A 20274-nucleotide genomic window follows, 5' to 3' on the forward strand; every position below is an offset into this window, starting at 1 on the left:
ATTTTCGGCGCTCTTTGGCTTTCAGAATTAAAAACTGAATATCAAAGATCATTAAGGCACTGTTTCAAATATGAACTACAGCCATTTTATTTGTGGGTGGTGGCTCATCCTAAAGGAAGTACAGAGATGAAATATGCATACAAAAATTAAATTGCATTGTACATCTTTCTCCGCTGACATTCACAGGAAACAAAACGAAGTAAAAAAAACAATCCATTAAGTTCAACAACTAGTTGAAATATCTAAAACCAGACAAACTTTCAAAGACTACTACAACAACTGTAACCAGTGTCATTGTCACCTGAAATCTGTGCGTTCACATTGACCACATTACAGTTTATTTGAAAAACCTCAAGAATACCATTAATGAATTGAAATGATCTCCAAGTAAAACCAGATTATTTTACGTGTCATCTGCACATAATGACCTCAACAACACTCAGCAATCAGTGCAATAAAACCTAACAAATAAAACACACCATGATAAAAAGCAAGCAAAAAAAAACCATACAAAATCTCCCAACTGTCTTCTTCTTGTTTGATGTCTCTGGGAAAAAAAAAAAAAAAAAAAAAAGGGATTTGAATATTGGTATCACAAAGAAAGCACGGTGTCATGTTTCTGTTTCATTTTCAATCAGACTTTGAAAGCTTTCATTTGGTTCGCACAATTATACCTCTGAACACTCCTCTCATAACATCCAAAATCCAAGTAATGATAAATATTTCACTTTTAATTATTACTGTGAGCTCAAGATCAAACAGCTGGATATAATTTGTACTTTTTTCCTCCTTATTTCACCTGAAAGGCAACACAGAGGTTTCTGCCCGAGCATCTATGTGCAGCTTGAAAAGCAACCTGCAGGCAACACTCAGGGCTGGAAAACATCACTGCTCTCCTTTGCACGTTTCACTGTCTTACACATAACTTTATTATGAATACCGTAAAAAGAAAGTAAAATCTTAACACTTCAGTTTATTAAATTTAACATGTTTAATGTAACTTCAAGAGCTATTAGTGAATTGATAATGCAGCAGTCAACATACAAATGATTGCCACTTTCATACATCACAGGGAAGTTCCTTATGATTTAGAGTAAATAGAATTCATTTAATAAATTATAATTACGATGTCTCGTTTTGATATTTGTGGGCGTAGCCACAAAGCGCAGGGCATTGTTTTGGTCTGGTAGGAGAAAAAAGATTCGAACAGCTTCATGTGTGGGCGTCGCTAAAAGGGGACAAGGCATCTTTCTGGTAGGAGAAAAACAGATGGAGCAGTTTGTGAGGAACAGAGAGAGTGGGCGAGGCCGTCTCAAATACCCAGTTCATCAACTACCAGCAGGAGGTGATGGAGGCAAAGGAGCAGCTCCACCAAAATGATGATGAAATCCTGAAGCTCAAGAAGAAGAATGAAAGCCTCTCTGTGAAACCAACCAAAAACCTTCAGAAAGGCAACTCCTGGCAGCCGACGTTCAGGACTCCAGAGATGAAATGTCCTCCGTTGGAAGAAGAAAAGAGAGAACCGGAGAAAGACAAGAAGTGATAGAGGAGGCGGAAAAAGAAATCGCAGAGAAGAACAAAGACCTTGACGATGCAAAGAGGGAAATTGAGGTGAGGAATAAGGAACTTGGGGAGGAAACGAAAGAACTGGATAGAGACAGGAAGGCAGTGGAGGAGGGAATGGAAAAAAAGTGAAGGAGGAATTGAAACAAGTGAAAGAGGAAAAGAGTTTTAAAGGAGCAGAAACAACTGGAGGGAAAGAAAAAAATTGGAGGAGGCAAAGAACAAACTAGAAGAGAACAAAAAGGAACATCAAGGCAAGAATATGGAACTGGACGAGCCAAAGAAAAACCTTGTGGTAAAAAACAAGGAACTAGAGGACCAGAATAAAGACCTGAAGAATTAGAAGAAGAAGAAGAAGAAGAAGAAGAATTAGAAGAAGAAGAATTAGAAGAAGAAGAAGAAGAAGAATTAGAATTAGAAGAAGAAGAAGAAGAAGAAGAAGAAGAAGAAGAAGAATTAGAAGAAGAAGAAGAAGAAGAAGTGTGATGATGACCGTGAGGAAGAGGAAGCTGCAGGACAACAGTAGCTCCACTGCACAGTGTTATGATTTAAAAAGGACATTATCATTATTACTATTGTGTAATATGGCCATGTTACCGTGCCGATGTTCAGCAGGTACATTGTTTATGATATTTAGCATCTCAGATGGGTATTTTAACTGACTAATATTTGCTAATTAGCAGGAAACTCAAATTACAGGTGAGATCGATGGGAATGAAACTGTTTTTGCAGGTTTTTAGTCATGCCAGTGTATTTGTGTATTTTGTGGCCAAAAGATCAGTATCTGGATTTTAAGAGTCGATATTGACTTATTGAAGTGAAAATCGATTTGAATCAGAGAAATTATTTTACATCCATGTCAAATTTATGGTCTAAAAAATACAGATAAAAAAGAAGCGCGTCCGGCTGTGGATCTGAATCTCTTATTCACACCGAGAGAAGACTTAAACATTTTGAACAAAGGGTGAAAGCAGGACCCGGCGTACCAGGGTGCCCGTGAAGCTCTTTGTTTTTCTGAGCTGTTTACAGGTGCGTCCTCACCTATAAGCTGAGCGGCTGCTCCACCGACCCCCCCAGCTGCAGTAAAGCAGCACCGAGTCCAGCCTTCAGCGCCGAGTAGTCGGGCTGCTCAGAGTACTGCAGAGTCATCACCGCAGTCAGGTAGCTTTCAAATGCAACTACACCGAGACACACACACACACACACACACACAGGTAAAGTAAAGTAAAGCACCAGCCAGCATGCGGCCACATCAGTGAAGAGGTTCCTGACTTCAACTCACCGGAAACTCTCTTCCTCCCAAAGCAGTGGCTCAGCAGCGCAGACACGTCCTCCACGCACCTACGTCCAGAACCTTTTGTTAGACGTTTGTTTTGTATTGCACTTCAGTGTCTCTTCAGGTTTTGCAGGCATGTAGCGTAAATCGGACCCGGTTATTTCTATGGTGTCCTGCCAGTGTTGATCGGATCTCTTACCTCTGTTTGTGCGTGGCTACCTGCTCCGGCTGAGTGAGTTCGGTCCACGGCAGTGTCCCCGTGTGCCAGTACAGCATGCAGTAACCCAGAGACTGCAGGTCACTGCGTCGAGAAGCAGCTGAAACACAAGTGGCGATGACAACGTCGTTTCTTCCCTAGGTTTACCCGACATTCTCCAAAACAACACGACGAACCTCAGGAGCACACGGCACCTTGTTCTTTTGTGGGTTTTCATAATCTTAACGCGTGAACTGTTGTATGAGATCTTTTTACAAAGAACATCACGATCAGCTTCGCAGCAGAAAATCAAAGCAGTTTCATGGTGTGAAGCCTTGTTTTCGTGTGGGAAAGATAAACGTGGCCATGTTACCTATAATAATGTGAAGTGAAGGTATTCAGGGACTCGAGGCAGGGTTTTAGTTTCTGAAGGAGGAACCACAGAGGAGACACACCTGCTCCCTTATGTGCGTCCAGGCTGATGAACTTGACGCAGCCCTCGTGTGGCGTCCTGCTGGCTTCACGGTACTCCACATGCTGGCCTCCAGGACAGTACCTGAAGGCATGGCAGTATCCTACGAGGTATACCTGACACACACGCACACACACACACACACACACACACACACACACACACACACACACACACACGAGCAAAAGCGTGGTCAGCACGAAAACGCACTTCAGTCATGACAGAGTAGTTTAGAATATTTCTCACCTGTGATTTCGGCCCCGGTTTTATGTAGATGTTCTCTGCATTTATATCAGCGTGAACGTATTCATTTGAGTGGATGTATTGCAGCACGTCGATCTGCAGGACAAAAAAAAAAGTCACAGTTTATTAAGAAAGTGGGAATCAGTTTTGATGACATCGTGTTTCACGCGTGGGTCTGAGTTCAAGAGTCTGACAGGTTTAGAAGTGATGTGAAAACACTAACGATTCTACAGGCGAGTTGAAGAACAACTTTCTCAGACAGGAGCTCGTCTTCCTCCTCGATGACGGAGTGGAGAGACCGGCCCATGTCGGGGAAAATCAGAAACCTGTCAAAGAAAAGAGGAAAACAAATCCCGGAGTTAATGTGAAATACTTTCACACCAGCATGGTGTGTAAATATTCAAAGATAAGCTTCACACCTGTATGAATCTGCATGAAGGCCAAAACCAATGCAGGCAGGAATCCCCAGAAAACCCATCTTGTTTTGTTTGATCCACTTTTCCACTAGAAACAATAAGTAGGAGGATGATCATGTGTGATGTTTCTCTCCTGTCAAATCCAAACTGTTTCTGAAAAGGGCTCCAGATTTGTGACGCTGCTTCGTTTGTCCACCTCTGCTTTCCTCTTTTAACGTATTACGAAGTGAAACAGATAGTTTTTACTGACCGAACATCTTCTTACAGTCTCGCTTCACTTAAGACGAGCCGATTAGAATTTTGACCAAAGTCATTTTCTGGTATAATATCTGTACTTTCAGTGCGGCTTTCAGGTAGTTTTACATCACTGATGAAAACATAGTAAACACTCACCGGACGCAGGTTTAGCTGCTCTCTGCAGGAAGTTTTGCTCATTGAACATTCGTCCATCTTTAGCTCCCTGAAAGTAAGAAACAAAAGATAAAATGTATTGATCAAAGGGAAATCAAAGACCTGAATCAGCAGTCGCTACTGAAAGTAGAGAACAAATACAAACAATGAATTAGTTGATGAATACATGTGGAAAAGCTATTATTTCTATATTGACGTCACCTCAGTGACAGTGTGACAATAATTCATCACATTTTGAACTCTGAGTGTTATAATTTACCAATCTGAGGATGTGATTCGAGTCCTTGGAATTGGGCCGTGAAACTGAAAAGGACGAAACAACATTTATTCACTTTATATTAAATGTTCTTTTCTACTGATTTTGACAGTTTTTAAGTCAATTCAGAATAAACTGTTTTCTGCTGAGGAGTTCAACTGCACTTTGATCAACTAAACATCTCTTTGTGAAGCAGTGGCACGAAATCAGCTTCAACACATCTCAGCCACAAATTCTGGTCAAATACTTTCAACTGAATCTGATGGGTCACCTGATACGATGCAACGTGATGACTGATGACGGCGATGGACAGGAATTGTCGCAAATCACCCGGATGATAGACAGTCGCAAAAACAACAAAGTCAGCAATGCCTATAATTACTGATCCATGTTTAACTAACCACTGGCAGTCATGGCTGATGTTTGTGTTCGACCTGAAGAAGGTCACGTGACAGCGCGTGATGAATCAGTGAAGGACACGTCCCGACTGATACGACAGAGCGAACGTCGGTGTCTCTCTCACCCTTTTCAAAAGTCTCTGTTTCCGACGGTTTAAAAAAAACAAACAAACAGAGATTTCAGACTAAAACAATGTCAGCAGGGATTTTTAAAACGGTCCTTTTTAAGGGTTTAAAAACACCAGAGCAGTTCGGACACCGGGTGAAGCCCGAGTAGTTGACGTCACTCAAATGCAACCTAACGCTCCCGTGACAATACGCTGTTAAATTATGCCTTTAATATATTTTTCCACTTCTTCCCGTGATGTCATGCGGACAGTCTCACCTTCGTAGAGGAGCTCCGTTGTGCTCTGACTGAGCAGCTTCATCAGCTTCCACTTCTTGCCTGTCGTGTCCGTCACCTCTTCACCTTCCTGCAGCGGCTCCACTGCCAGCGCATGCTTTGCCTTCTTGGCTTTGCTTTTTCCTGTCATTGCACATTCATACAAACATTTCCAATTGATTATGTCAAGGGGGAATAAAGAACTTACACACTTACAAATAATACACAACTGACTCCATGTGAACTTTGTCTCTTGCAGTTTAAACTGACATCCTGGTAAATCTGGCAGTTTAAAGTAAACAAAAGTTAAGTGGTGAGAAACTATATTCTGTTATACGCCTGGAGGAAAAGAGGAGGATTTACTTTAAAGGTTTTACTTTTACAGAAATGATATTGTTCGTTCAGCGAGACCTCACGGTCTTTTCATGGCACGGCATTGAAAGTTGCAGCTCACCCTTAAGAGGAGACCTGGAGGCCGGAGAGGAAGGCGGGGAAGAAATGGCCACAGAGGAGCCGTCGACCGTCGATCCCCCGGCTGTCCCGCTTGTTTCATCAGACAGCCTCTTTTCTTCTTGCCGCTTCGCGGCAGGGCTGGAGAGTTTTGCCTTTCCTCTGACTACACGTGCATCGACATGGAAAACAGAAACAATGACGACAGCAAAGGAGAGGCTCGCAAATGTCCATAAAAGTCGGTATGAACGGGCCGGTAGAAGAGATGGTGTTTGAGCTCACCGGGTCGGGGGGATTTTACGACAGGAGAAGACGAAGCCCCTAAAGATGGCTCCACCTCCGCGTTGAGTTTGAAAACATCTTTGTGCCTCTTTGCTGGAGATACCTGCCACCCATCACTGTTATCTGTTGGTGCAAATCACAGCACCGTTGTTTCCAGGAATGAAGGCAACTTATAATTATCCATTACTCTTCATGTTTTTATATCGTTACTATTTTTTTTTTAAATCATCAAAGTGCATTACTTTGATCCCCCAAAAAAAGAGCAGCTGGAATTGTTCTCGATGCTTTAATCTGCCAACATGTAAAAATGACTAAAGTTGTACTTTATCACTCTGTTCATGCTGCCGCATGTCTCTTGCATTTCTTATCAGAAAACAAAATAAAAACTTGAAGGTGAAAGTGCTTCCATACAATTTTAAATACTTTCAATCTTGTCACCTGTGGCAGGATAGGTGGAGGGCAGCGCAGGTGGAGAGGCGTCCCTGATGTTGAATTTAACTTCTCTGTCCAGGCGAAGGGAGTTATGGGTCTTTCGCAGTGCAGGACGAGTTATAAGTGGATTTGAAGTGATACATGCATGGACTGCAGAAGAAGAGGATTTACATTTCCGGGGGGGTTTATAACCACAGAAAGTCTCAAATCTACGGATCTATACAGGCAATTCTTTAGAAGATATGACCAAGATATTTACCCAGACTTTCCGTGGGCTCACAACTCGTACTTGTTTTATCTACCGATGCTTCCTCCCATGTAGGCGGAGGGACACTTAACCAAGCAGTCGAGCTCACAGGTCCCAGTTCATCAGCGGGAAGCTTCTCCCCACATGACGGACAAAATCTGAAATCAGGCTTCAACTTCGTCCCACACTGGGGGCAGAAATGGAAAGGCATTCTGCAAGAGTGAACACACACACACACACACACACACACACACACACACACACACACACACACACACACACACACACACACACACACGTTGTTAAACATCCGTCCCTCGACGCCACGCAGTGTGTGAAACCTCACAGATGTTCCCACGAATATCAACACTTCCAATGCAAAAAAAAACAAAACAATAAGTGTGATGCTTTGTTGTGCGACACCGTAAATCTGATCAAACCCAAATCATTAGGAGACCTTAGGTCCTGACTGTTAACTTAACATCCGTGTTTTAGTCACTGGACTGGTCTGTTGCCACGGAGACACGTGTCCTAGCAACGCTTTAACCATGGCGACCACAGAGGAGCTCTTCGTCCTCCGTCCTGGATCCATGTTGAACACAATGCACGTTTGTCAGCCACCATTAGCACCGATAAGCCGTGTGAGGAAAAAAAAGAAAAAGAACGAGATCTCAACATTTACTAAACCCATCAGAGCTGACGGGTGTTTTCACATCAAGTTATTTCAACGCGTTTGTCAAGTTTGCGCTGAAAACAAACAAACAAATAAGTTCAGTGGCCAAACAATTGATGTTAGCTAGCTGATACTCAGTCGAACCTTAAATAATAAATAGAGCAGGTTTCAGACGGAAACATCTCGCTGCCGTGTTTAATCTTTGGTTTGCAATAACTTTGGGGTTAAAACACATCCGATAGCTGTAACAGAACAAGTTATACCTTCCCAACTCCAACGGCTGTTTGGGCTGAGTGCATGAAGCTTCCGGGTCTGACAAGTGTGATCAGTGCAGAAGTGAGCGGCGCTTCTTCTTCGACGGATTAACGTTGACGCGGGGAAGTGCTGCCCCCTGCAGGACCTCAGGACAATCACAGCCAAACTGATTCAAACTCGGAGGTAAAACTTATCAGATCTCAGAATTTTTTTAATTTTTTTTTTTTAATTTTACATAACTAATAATATATAATTACAATATGTAGTATATAGTATATAGTATATAGTATATATAATATAAAGGTCAGTCGACATGGAGCTCCAGGACACGGCTGTAGTTACCAGCTGTCAGGGAAGTCTGGTTTTGAGAATGGATTTAATAACTTTTGTCAACGGTTGCAACAAATGGTTTAAATGTGTTACAGTTACTGTCATGAGAACTTTTATGCACTTTTATCTGTGGAAAATAACATCATGAAGATAAAAGTCTTGAAGTGTCAGCCAACTGCCTTCAGCTGAATTGTCATAAACAGACATATCCAGGCTAACCTAAAAAAAATGTGTGCCACGACTTTAAAATCGATATTAATTTATAAAAATTAATAAATAAAATAATATTTTTGTGATAATGTTTTGCTCATAAATTGAGAGAAAAAAAAACACATTTCCACTGTGAAAAAAATGCTGAAAACCAACAGAAGGGCGTTGAAAAAAAATAGTAAAACAAGTAATACATAAATACAAATGTTTATTTTTCTTGACATAATTTACACATTTTGTATATGAAAGTATGGCACAATTGACAATATGAACTATTTCAGCTTAGTCTGACTATGATTGAACTCACTTAGTGAAAAAATTTCAAATATTTGAATTTGTGGATTGAAACAGTGAGGCAAAATATATTCATGTCTTCACTAAAACATCACATTCACCCCAATACCGTTCTATACATGTAGATTTATGTGTAATACGATTAAATACAATATCGAGTGTTTTATGTGTATTAAAATTCTACAATTTGCCAAAACAACATCTAGGCTCAGCAGTTTTCAAAAATCAATGTATTCAGAAACCTAACATGCATTGACTTAATAAGATGTTAAAATGTTTTTCCATCCAGTAATGTTATATTCTGTCAATTCAGCGATACAGTGGTCCTCTGGAAACTAAATCCAGCCCATCGTTAAGAGTTTCTGAGAAAATTGTTTAGCTGAGGCAGTCAGCCTCCTCAATCCTCACATGTCATCATCTACTCAATGATTATCCCCAACAACTACATTTATGGTATTTGCTGTGTTAAAAAACATCTCTGCTCTTTTTTTACCTTGAATGTTCCGTCTCATAGAATGAACTGTTAGTTATGATATCATGATATAAAACACTGGAAAATCTTGGAATAATGTATATTAATTTTTATTTTAAGGCTTCAATAGCTAGAATCCATGTAAAAGAAATCATGAAAAGTATAAAACGTGTTAAATTCAGAACTGTGGGCATGAAGCAAAAAAAAAAAAAAAATAGCCTTTGGCAGGATAAATGACCTGAATTAAATGGGCTCCTGAGTTACTGTCCTGTTTTTTGTGTCATATTTATTTCCATTATCAAACTACTGTAAACGATTGTATGTATTTTTTTGGCCCAAACTGTAAATAATAATGTGCCAATGATTCAGTCAAGCTGTATTCCATAATTAATGTTTCACAGCCAAACAACTAAACAGATTTGGAGAATTAAATAAAAGAATATTGATTGGCAATGTGAGCTGCATTTCCTGTGGTGAGATTACAGTATTGAGCTGGACATTCAGTAGTACATTACTGATGACCTAAAGGTTACTAAAATGACACCCGTAGATTAACTTTCCTCTCTTTACAGCAGGTTAAGAGTATTAACAGTACATTTATAGAACATGTGACATGGCAAAACATTTTTTTCAGATGTATAGGACTAAGTGTACATCTAAAAAATATCAAACTGGACATCTAAGCGAAGCATCATAAGAAATAAATATCCCACACACAACCAATATGAAGTAATTACTCATAAGATTCATTGTATAAATTCAAGCGTGAATTCAAAAAGGCATTTACCTCAGTACTGACAACCGTAAGTGAATAAATCTGTAACACTCTGGTTCGTTGGGCAAAAGGTACAAATAACGTTAAGTTTTTCTAACATAGAACATCATATGCAAACTTCCACTCTGTTATACTTGACTTCCTATATTTCCACCACAGATGTGTAACTAAAACTATTCTAACATGCACACTTGCTTCTGTCCGAGCCCTCCGAGATGTCCAGGTTGGTGGGTCCGTTAGCGCGGACGGTCCCGTCGGGGATCCAGGACTTGTCAACACATCGCTCCATCCTCTTCATGATGAGGTCCAGCAGGATGTCCACAGCCTGGCTGACGTTCTGCCCGTTTGCGGCGCTCGTCTCAAAGTACGGGATTCTGCACGAAAACAAGTCTTGGTTATGAACATGGGACCAAAGAATAATGCAACGCAAACCTTTAGTTATTTTTCAGTTTGTTTTTCAAATTTTTGCCCAGTGCTGCGAAAACCAACAAACTTTTGAACCCTTCTCTCAGAGCTTCCCCTCTACACCTGTCTGCACTCCAAGGCCTGCTTGTCTTTATCACAAGAGGAACATGTTGATATCTGTATTAGCTTCACTAGGATCAATTTATTGTTGGTTTTGATCTCGTCGTGAAAGCGACAACCTTCTTTAAACTTTGTATTTTTTAAATGTGCTACTTTGAGTCCAATGAGCATCAAAACACTGAAATACAAGAAGAAGAATCTTTGATAATCTGTTAAAACTCACAAGATCAACCCCAAACGTTTGAGGAGATGGTAAATGATGTCTGGCAGAGGCGGTACTGATATGTTATGTTGTATACTAAGAGATATTCCTCTCTTGAAGGCGTTGGAAACATTTAAAGAAACGTCACCACAATATCTGTGTCTTTAGAAAGGTGTGTCCGATGGGACCAGAGCAGGATATTTTACACGCGTACACAAATATTTGCTTTTCGAGGAGTATCCATTTCGACTTCCATTTTCATGCACAGACTCTGGCAAACATTGCAGCCACTGCCTTCTTGACAAATGTTTGAGGGAGCGGCTGGTGTACAGATGGATCAGCAACAGACAAGACGTACCCATACTTCTCTGCCAGTTCGCGGGCCTCGTCCTCCCTGACCGCTCTCTGATCCGACAGGTCACATTTGTTGCCACACAGAACGATGTCTGGATTCTCACAGTATGCGTGAATCTGTAACTGACCTGAAAGACACATTCAGCTATTCATTCTGTGATCAGTCCGGTTTTAATGTGTAATATCTGAACTTCTGGTAGAGATTTCAAGTAATTATTAATTCATTATATTCACCTGAGATATAAATATGGATCAGGTTAGAATAAGATGTGAAGATGTTTTAATCACACTACCAACAGACACAAAAAGGTTTTATGCGCGTGAGAATTTTGGCAGCCAACAATAAATATATATTTATCAAATGCCCTGCTCACTTGTATTTGTCTGACTTAAACTAATCACGAGCTGTTTATTGTTACAATCTTCCGTTTTCATGACAAACAAAATGTACATTTAGTTGAATACATCAGGTGACATACTCATCCAATTTCTGACGTTGAGGAAACTTTGCTCATTGGTGAGGTCAAACAGGAGGAGGAACCCCATTGCATCTCTGAAGAAAGCAGTTGTCAAACTTCGAAACCTGAAATCATTCGGGGGGGAAAAATACACTAAATGAGAAATGTAATTAGTTATGATAAAGGCATATTTAGATACTTGAGGAGGTTGAGAAGGAGCTAGTAGTAGCTGGTGTACCTCTCCTGCCCTGCGGTGTCCCACAGCTGTATGTGGATCTTCTGTCCTCTGCCTGAAGTTCCACCTGGAGCTGTTGACTTGTACATCTGACAGAGACAGAGACACGTCAGCTCCAATATTTACCTGATAATCAATCTGCTATAAACAGCTGTAAAAATCATATCCCACATCTGTCATGTTGTAAAAAAACACAGCCTGCTGTGAGGTGAGGAGTGCAGTGTGGTGTAGTTGCACTTATGCCTCTTCTAGAAAAAAAACTAAACAAGGCAGAGTTGGCAACATCCCTGCAGCTACTCTTATCGATCAATTCAATCAGTTTTCTCGATATATTTTGTTAATTTTGCAAGAACCTGCGAGGAGAGCAACCAAAGGCCCCAAAGTAAAGAGTAACTCTGGTTTATTTAGCTGGAGGTGTTTCAGCTACAACTGAGTGTCCGTGTTCAGCTGAGGTGTGGAGGGGAGAAACTATGTTTCATACCATAAACAAGTTCAACAAACAAAATCAATTTGACGTCATTAAATAACACCAGTCTCATCCTCTCTTTGATCTCTGGAACACGTCTGACCTGTGAGGCGTGCAGTAAACACCAGCAGCTACTGAAACCTGTCAAAGGTTTTCCGGGTGCATGCTGCTGCCTCCAGGCAGCCGCAGGATGACCGGTGCATCCATCTCATTAAACATCTGATCAAACTTCAGACGGAGCAGAGAAACTCAACACGGTCTGATGTTTCTTTGAGATCGCAGCACAGCTCCAAGTTGTGCAAGTTAAGACCGACGTGTTTTCACCTTGATACTCTTTAAGTGGATGATTTAGTACTAATGCAGCATTTTCAATCAAAGTAGGCAAAATGTTTCTTTTTAAATGATCTGCATACAGTAATCTACCGCTTTCTCTTTTTCTCAGAAGTGATGGAAACACTTCTCCTGACAAGACGAACGATGGCCACAACTGACTAAATATCCAGCATGGCCACGATAAAGAGCTTCCTCAGGCGTCGGGTCGTATTCTTCCCGAGTTGGAAGTCAGCAGCATTAAAAAGAGAATAGAGTAAACATGAACACCGCTCAGCTGTTTGCCTACGATATGAAGGCTTTGTTATTGAGGAGGGTGCTGCCTGTTGTTCTCCCACATTAGTCATTTCTCCGATTTGTGTTGCAACATTCACAAGTGCTCTTTTGTTACAAGAGTATTACTTAATAGGGTGGGAAGGCATTTAAGCCCCTAATCAGGCAGCCGCAAACGCTCGAAGCACACGGGGCCACGAGCTAACGTTGCATCACAAGCTTGTAGCGCAATGTGCGCCTTCACTAAACAACTCGAAGAAGGAAATCCCAACGATTCTGCACATGGTCTGAGAAAAGCACCCCGACTTACCACTCTTTTTTCTCTGAAGTCTATTCCAACTGTAGTGATGAACTTGGAGTTAAACTTCCCATCAGTGTACTGGTATAAGAAGCTGGTTTTCCCCACGCCGGAGTCACCGAGGGCTAGGAATTTGATGAGATACTCATAGTCCCCATCAGACATAGTGACACCTTAATATCTGAAACACATGAACAAAACCACTGAGTCAGCCAACAATCACCAGATTTGACACAGAAATGCATCTAAAAGAGAAGCGGTGTTTGGTTTTCATCCCCCCCCCCCCAATTAACCAGTGAAGGCAGTGAGACTGTAACAACCTGGTCAAAGCACAAAAACTGGACCGTCACGTCGGTAGAAGTTTGTTTCTTATCAAAGCAAGCAAACATCAGGCGACATCCAGATTCTCCTCAAAGGATAAGGGCGGTCATGACTAGAAGCAGATCAACAATGAAGTGAACAAGTACTGTCTGTGTGGGGATGAAGACATTCCTCCATCCACCAGATCTCTACTGTTGCAGACAAAAAAAAAAAAACAATCCCATTAATAAAGTCCCACTTCTGGTCTGATCACTGTAGTTTTGTTAAGTCAAACCTACACGTTTACATCATTGCTGCTGCACACCAGCACACTTTCCATCCGTTCTACAAAATAGTCCTCAACAAATGCAGTATTTGCCTCTGTTTGAGTGATATTTAATACAGCTGCCAGATCTCAGAGGTGTTTGAGTGTCAGCGTTCACAGAAGCCCAAACAAACCGCACTAACTGGACAAACAGCCAGTTAGTGAAACAAACAGGTGAGGCAGGAATTTACAATCAAAGTCTGGTTCTTCTGAGTAAAATGAGTGACTGTTCATCTGTCGTCTTTCCCGTCATCTTCCTGGTCCAAATGGTTGATTTAAAAACATTTCATTAACTTTCCACCGCAGTGCTGCCTACTGCTTTCACATAAATGCTGTTCTTACTCTGGTACAGATCAACAGCAGAGTCAAAAAAACAAACACTTAATGTTGAAAGGTGTTTTCCGGCTGTCAGTTTTCCGACGTAGAGTGAGAACATCAGAACTCAACCTCAAGATCTCTGCAACCGTCCACGCAGCCAGAATAAAGTTACATCAGGCCCCTAAAACTCAAGCAGAGGGAGAGATCGCAACCCTCCCTCACGTACTGCAAGACACGGGCCTTAACAAGAAGCTAACTATGACAAAAAATGAAATGCAATTGTCACATATCCTTTCAGTGTTACGCGTTGTGGATCCATTAAATAACGAAATGACACCACTGATGCAACATTTTTCGGGTGGAAATCCTTTTTCTTCTGTAATGTGATGTAAAAAGTTCAGTGAAATTCACCCTTGAAATACCCCCGTTTCCAAAAAAGTAGGGTCGCTGTGTAAAATGTAAATGAAAACAGAACGCAATGATTTGCAAATCACATGAACCCATAAATGATTGCAGATAGACTAAAGACAACACATGATATGTTGAAACGGAGAAAGTTTACTACTTTTCCAGTCTTTTGTTGCCACCCTAAAAAAATTTTTTGCTGGCATAAAATTCAAAATAGGCATATATTATATTTTTCAGAAAAAAAATAACATTTCTCCATTTTTAACAATTGATATGTTGTTTTTGGTCTATTTTCAATAGAATATGGGTTTATGGGATTTGCAAATCATTGCATTGTGTTTTTATTTATATTTTACAGAGTGTCCCAACGTTTTTGGAAACAAGGTTGTAATTAAGAAGTGCAGAAGTACATATTTTCTTACATTTGCTCAATGACAATAAGAACCTTCTGTATGCTGCTGTAGTGAAAAAAATTTCCCCTCGGGGATTAATAAAGTAATTACCTAACCTAACCACACTACATTACAACAACTGGATGCAACGTTCTCATTCGTCACAGCTGAATAATTACAGTCAAAACAATACAAAAGCAGAGTGCAGCTGTATCATATGACCACTGCGTAGAAAAGCGTTGCTGCATTCTTGCACCGTGTCCCCCCCTGAACCTTTTATCTGGCGCCATAAGCAGCTTAAGGTCTCGTGCAAAATCAAGATCCATGACAAATGCACTGTGATGGAAATGGTGCTACGAGCACTTACGTGGCCATAATTGGCGAGCTAAAACCAATAAATCCTGGAACTATGATGTCCACATTCCTGCTCATGGACCTGGTTTGACTTGGGTGGGTTCAAAGTTATTAATGTGGTTTTATTTATAACTTTTAAAGCCATCCCATCAGGCCTGCTAGAAGAAGCTCAGGTTGGACTTGTTGCTCAATATAAAAAAAACAAACTCATCTCAAAGCCAACTCTTAGACAACATTGCTCGCGTTGTAAATTCCCTCCGCCTTTGAGGATATGATTTTAGGTTCGTGTTTTTATTTTTACATTTAGATTTTTCTTCATCGTATGGTTTCCTCTGTTTTAAAGACCTGTGTAAATGTTTTTCAACATGCTTTGGATATCCATATTTCATTATCCGAATAAATAAACTGTATATTTCAAAACTGAATCAGGATGTATGGGTACAGAGTGAGTACTTATTTATATAGAGTCAAATCCCAACATGATGTCAGGGGAGTTAATGTGGTAAAATCAAGTACATATAATATGGAGATGGGAGTCCAAATTAAACCAACATGGATCTGATGGTGGAAAGTTTGTGAGGAAAAACCCGGAGGAAGAACTCCAACCTGGCTGCCATAAAGGTACACGGAGGTGGAAGTCAAAGCAGTTGGCAAGCAGATGTTGGCAAGCAGATGTTGGCAAGCAGATGTTGGCAAGCAGATGTTGGCAAGCAGATGTTAGCAAGCAGATGTTGGCAAGCAGATGTTGGCAAGCAGATGTTGGCAAGCAGATGTTGGCAAGCAGATGTTGGCAAGCAGATGTTGACAAACAGATGTTGGCAAACAGATGTTGGCAAACAGTTTTGCATGCAAACTAAACACAAAAAAATGGAAACTGTGATCTTTAGTGAAGCCGTTATTGGGTGTCAATGCAATAAAGCTTATACATTTCTAAGTGTGAATGAAGTGTCCAAATACTTTTTGGGATCTCAGTATATCAACAAGGAAAACCCAAATCTGACCATGATGTTGAATAAATACTTCTCTAAAATGGTTTCAATAAATTACAGCCCTCATGAAAGTAGGATTTATTCTATAATACGATTGCATCAGCATTTCAACTTGCAAACTAGAAAAGCACAGTTGTCGTTAATTAGGTGTACTCACAACTACACCGAATAATTATCACTAATAAGCATCGCATTTAACTAATCCTGTTTGGTTTAGCTGAAACCAGGTCACTGCAGTGACACAGTAAAGCAAAACCACACTGCTGGAGTGAAGTTTGTTTCAGCAAATTTCTGCAGGCTAACCAGACAACTCCTCGGTGAGCCCCACTTCAACACGCAAATAGTTTAATCCCACGTTAACGAATGAATATTGTGCAAGAAAATTAAGTAAATGTCAATGATCGTGTACAATGAGTATGTCAAGTACACTGTGCAGAAATCTAAAATTGCAAAGCCATTTCCTCGTCACACTGCACTCCCCAGTCCTATCACAGCTGTGAAAAGGAAGCGAGGTCTGATGGCTGAGTACGATCTTCCGTTAGTGTTGTGCAAGAAAACACTGAGTGCAGTAAACACAATCAGAAAGAACCAGAAGTGTCAGTCTTCATGCTGCCTCGCAGAAACCTATCTGCAACAACAATGTCTCGACCTGTCCTCCTCCACTGGACGGGCACGTCTCCGAATCCGAATGAAACACACGAAGCTGGTCTCGTGTCAACAAGAGGTGGACAACGGTTGACAAAAAGAAAAAAACACAAAAAAATTGGCCACACCGCCTCTCTAAATCGTCTCTGCAATAAAATCCGAACCCTCGCAGTGAATCGCGGCCTGTGGCTCAGAGGTCTGCCAGTTATCATCTAAATACATTAACTTTCCTTAATTACCTTTCAGTCCTTAGAAATTGTGCAAGTTAAACTAATTTTGAAAAAGTAGATAATACCGGACAGTCTCATGTTTCCCACAACCTTTTAACAGACAACAAACGAGTCCCTGTTGTACTACAAGATTAAGGTGTCACATAATACCAGACTCCCCTTCAGTAAAAAAAAAAAAGAAAAAGAAAAAAAGAAAAAGGCCTACAAGCAGCGTTTAAAAAGCAGTGTCGGTTTAAAAAAAAAAATCAAAAGCTTAATCTATTTTTTTACTGCTATGTGTTGAATTGGTAACATGCCATTATCAATGTCATATGAGGAACCATAAATGCAGTAAGTTCTCTCAATAACATGCCACAAAACGGGCTGATAATGCTATTATCGACCAGTCAAAGGAAACTATCCTAAGGGCACAAAAACGCCACAAAATCCAACTGTCAATTAGTTTCTGGTAATTTACTCAGCTGCAATGTTGTCTGGGACTAATGTATTCACAACTTAAGAAAATAATAACTGTAATTCCAACGCCGATGATATTTAGCTCGTAATCATAAGAAAGAGAAAAGCAGGAAATCTTCATAATCTAGAGGCTAAAACAAGGCAACATCTGGTATTTTTGCTCAAAAAATGAAAAAGCTGCAGATTATGAAAATAGTTGCAGATACATTTTCTGTCAACCAAATAAAGATTTATCAACTCACCATTTTAGCTCCAATAAAGTGTAACCTGCACTGTTAACCAATTTTGAGCCCACATCTTGGTGCACTAAGTTCAGATCATGTGCCCATGTTGTATGAACTCTAACCAGTCCAACACAGGATTGTCCACCACAAACTAATTAGCTTCCTAATTAATCAGGCCCTGAGTGTATCCCTAGAAGAAAAAGAACATTACTATCATTATCTTCTTTTAAACACTACTTAAATGATTTTTGGACAACAATGTCTGAAAATGTGTACCTGTATTGCACCTGCATCTCTACTTAACCTAAAACATATCTCGATCAGCTGATATGGTTTGGCAGTGGCTTCAAATACTAGTAGTTTTTTTGGTGACACCATGTTGTACTGACCGAATCAGTGGCAGAAATGCTGGCCTTTTTTTAAATTTATTTAATTTTTTAATGTTTTTATAAGTTTAACAGGTTGGTTTAAAGTGTTTCTAGGATGAAAGTTCTTTTAAGATTGTACAGTTTTTTTTTTTGCAGCATATTTTATTAAATTTGCGTTCATGTTGCTTGTCTGTACCTTGTTTTTATTTCTGCATTGTTTGGCCAGGACTCTCTTGAACAAACGTTTTAATCTCCAAGACGTTTGTGGGTCTGAAACAAGTTTGACTAAAGCAAAACTGAAGAAACACTGAGCTGCACCTTGACAACTTCTGAAGTTTTCTTAATGGCTGTGTTTGCCAGGGGCGGCAAACAAAAACCAGCATTAATCATTTGTCAAGGATAAAGTGGAGGACCCACCCTGTCCAACACAGAGGCAGGAAGCTCCTGGGAAAATCCGGATATGCAACTACCATAAACTGCTCAACAAGTTAAGTAAAACAAAGAGCAGAACAAGTGATGGGCAAGTCGCTTGCATTAAAATGCCTTGAAAGGCTTTATCAGCAGTACCAAACAGGAAGAAGCACATTATCCTCATTCCCACTTCGAGACACGAACAAACACTCAAATCGATTAACCGACACAAAGTCGAAAGTCCCACAGCTGGTCCTCGTGTCTGCTACCGGGAGGGTCACGTGACCTTTCAGGCCAAACAAAAAAAAAAAAAATCACTTTTTAAATTTTTTTTTTTTTTTTTTTTTTTTAATTTTTTGTTTTAACCTAATATGGATCCTGCAAAGAACAGTGAGCTGACTGGACTTTCATCTTCCTGTGTCAGACATGCTGCTGCCAACATACGTCTGACCCGAGTGATGGACGTGAGAAGATTGAAGTGGGAGAGACCCGAGTTTTACTGTTTGTCTGAATCCGTTTTTAGAGCCAGCTGACAGCCCTGAGAGAGAGAGAGAGAGAGGTGGGGGGGATAAGGCAGGTGTACAAATGTTTCCCAACGCCAGCGGTCTTTCACCATGTGAGGCTGTTCCTGAAGCAAAATATTCCGAGTGCAGTAAAAGTTTTCAGCCGCTGGCTAACTCCTGACAGATGCTCCAGGCGGGTTTGTTCGACTGACATTTCCTGAAGTACTCACCCGCCGCGGGGCGTCGCTTCCTGCTGCGCTGGGTCTCGGTGGTCTTTAAAAAAAAAAAAAAGAAAAAAAAAAAGTAGTCGAAAAGACTAGAGGGTGTGAATAAACGAGGAGTTTACTTTCTCCGTCGCCGCTGGCCTGTTAGTTGACATGAGAGCAGCTTCGTGAACACTGAGCACCTTTACTCTCCGTGCGGTCGTCGTTGCTGGTGTGACGTCACGGCTCCGCCCACACGGAGCTCGCGCGGCTAACGTTAGCTAACTGAAGGAAACGGCCTGTTACAACACACCAACGGCCGGAGCGACACACGCACACGCACACACACACACACACACACACGCACACACACACACCAGGAGCCCTCCGGTCTCTAAGCTACGCTGCTCCTACGTCACGCTGAGGGATCCGCATGGAAACCAGGAACTAACAACCAGTGGTGGAATGTAACGAAGTACATTTACTCAGTTACTGTACTCAAGTATACATTTGATCTAACTGGATTTTACTTGAGTTTTTGCCTTTCTATGTTACTTTATAACTCGTATTGAACTTTTTATTCCGCTACTGAACGCATTAGTTACTTTTAATAGTAAGTTTTCATACTTACTGTCCAGTGAAAAACCTTTATCTACAAATCCAGTGGTTTTATATGTTGAATGTGACATACTCTGTGGGGAAATAAAGTAGGCCTATTTAAAACCCCTGCTGGATATGGTGAATGTTTTGCACTTATATAGTCTTTTATAACCTTTCAAATTCACACTCCAATTGTGGCAGAGCTGCCATGCAATAAGCTCGCCGGCCATCAGGACCAACTTGGCGTTCAGTGCCTTGCCCAAGGACACTTTGGTATGTGGACAGGAGGGACCGAGGATTAAACTGCCAACTTTATAATTAGAAGGCAACAAGCTCTCCTATCTGACCACAGCTGCAAAATGTCACAAAGCTGA

The 20274-nt window shown here is 40.8% G+C and overlaps 2 protein-coding genes across 5 annotated transcripts; both read right to left on the reverse strand.

Annotated features, from left to right (window-relative positions):
• Window positions 1–95: 95 nt before the first annotated feature.
• Window positions 96–8050, reverse strand: vrk3 (VRK serine/threonine kinase 3). 2 transcript variants are annotated; one of them, XM_069174569.1, is made up of 16 exons: window positions 7961–8050; window positions 7037–7236; window positions 6784–6927; window positions 6346–6468; window positions 6068–6229; window positions 5617–5757; window positions 4837–4880; window positions 4560–4626; window positions 4170–4254; window positions 3974–4076; window positions 3754–3846; window positions 3491–3623; window positions 3039–3156; window positions 2846–2904; window positions 2605–2741; window positions 96–547 (listed from the first exon to the last, which is right to left on the reverse strand). In XM_069174569.1, exons 2-15 carry the CDS (start codon window positions 7233–7235, stop codon window positions 2605–2607), a joined length of 1608 nt encoding a protein of 535 aa, XP_069030670.1. In that variant the 5' UTR covers window position 7236; window positions 7961–8050; the 3' UTR covers window positions 96–547. The 2 variants fall into 2 exon arrangements, with proteins under 2 accessions (XP_069030670.1, XP_069030671.1); XM_069174570.1 differs by lacking the exon at window positions 7961–8050 and adding an exon at window positions 7482–7950.
• A 2076-nt stretch (window positions 8051–10126) lies between these two features.
• rab27a (RAB27A, member RAS oncogene family) lies at window positions 10127–19706 on the reverse strand. 3 transcript variants are annotated; one of them, XM_069174571.1, is made up of 6 exons: window positions 19328–19706; window positions 13187–13355; window positions 11811–11896; window positions 11594–11697; window positions 11119–11242; window positions 10127–10407 (listed from the first exon to the last, which is right to left on the reverse strand). In XM_069174571.1, the coding sequence occupies exons 2-6, from the start codon at window positions 13337–13339 to the stop codon at window positions 10212–10214; spliced, it is 663 nt and encodes a 220-aa protein (XP_069030672.1). In that variant the 5' UTR covers window positions 13340–13355; window positions 19328–19706; the 3' UTR covers window positions 10127–10211. The 3 variants fall into 3 exon arrangements, with proteins under 3 accessions (XP_069030672.1, XP_069030674.1, XP_069030675.1); XM_069174573.1 differs by lacking the exon at window positions 19328–19706 and adding an exon at window positions 18961–19310; XM_069174574.1 differs by lacking the exon at window positions 19328–19706 and adding an exon at window positions 13495–13513.
• Between the last annotated feature and the right edge of the window lie 568 nt (window positions 19707–20274).

Source organism: Embiotoca jacksoni, unplaced genomic scaffold (genome assembly GCF_022577435.1).
Source record: "Embiotoca jacksoni isolate LCO1_2020_lvr unplaced genomic scaffold, fEmbJac1.0.p SCAF_6, whole genome shotgun sequence".
Taxonomy (NCBI): domain Eukaryota; kingdom Metazoa; phylum Chordata; class Actinopteri; family Embiotocidae; genus Embiotoca; species Embiotoca jacksoni.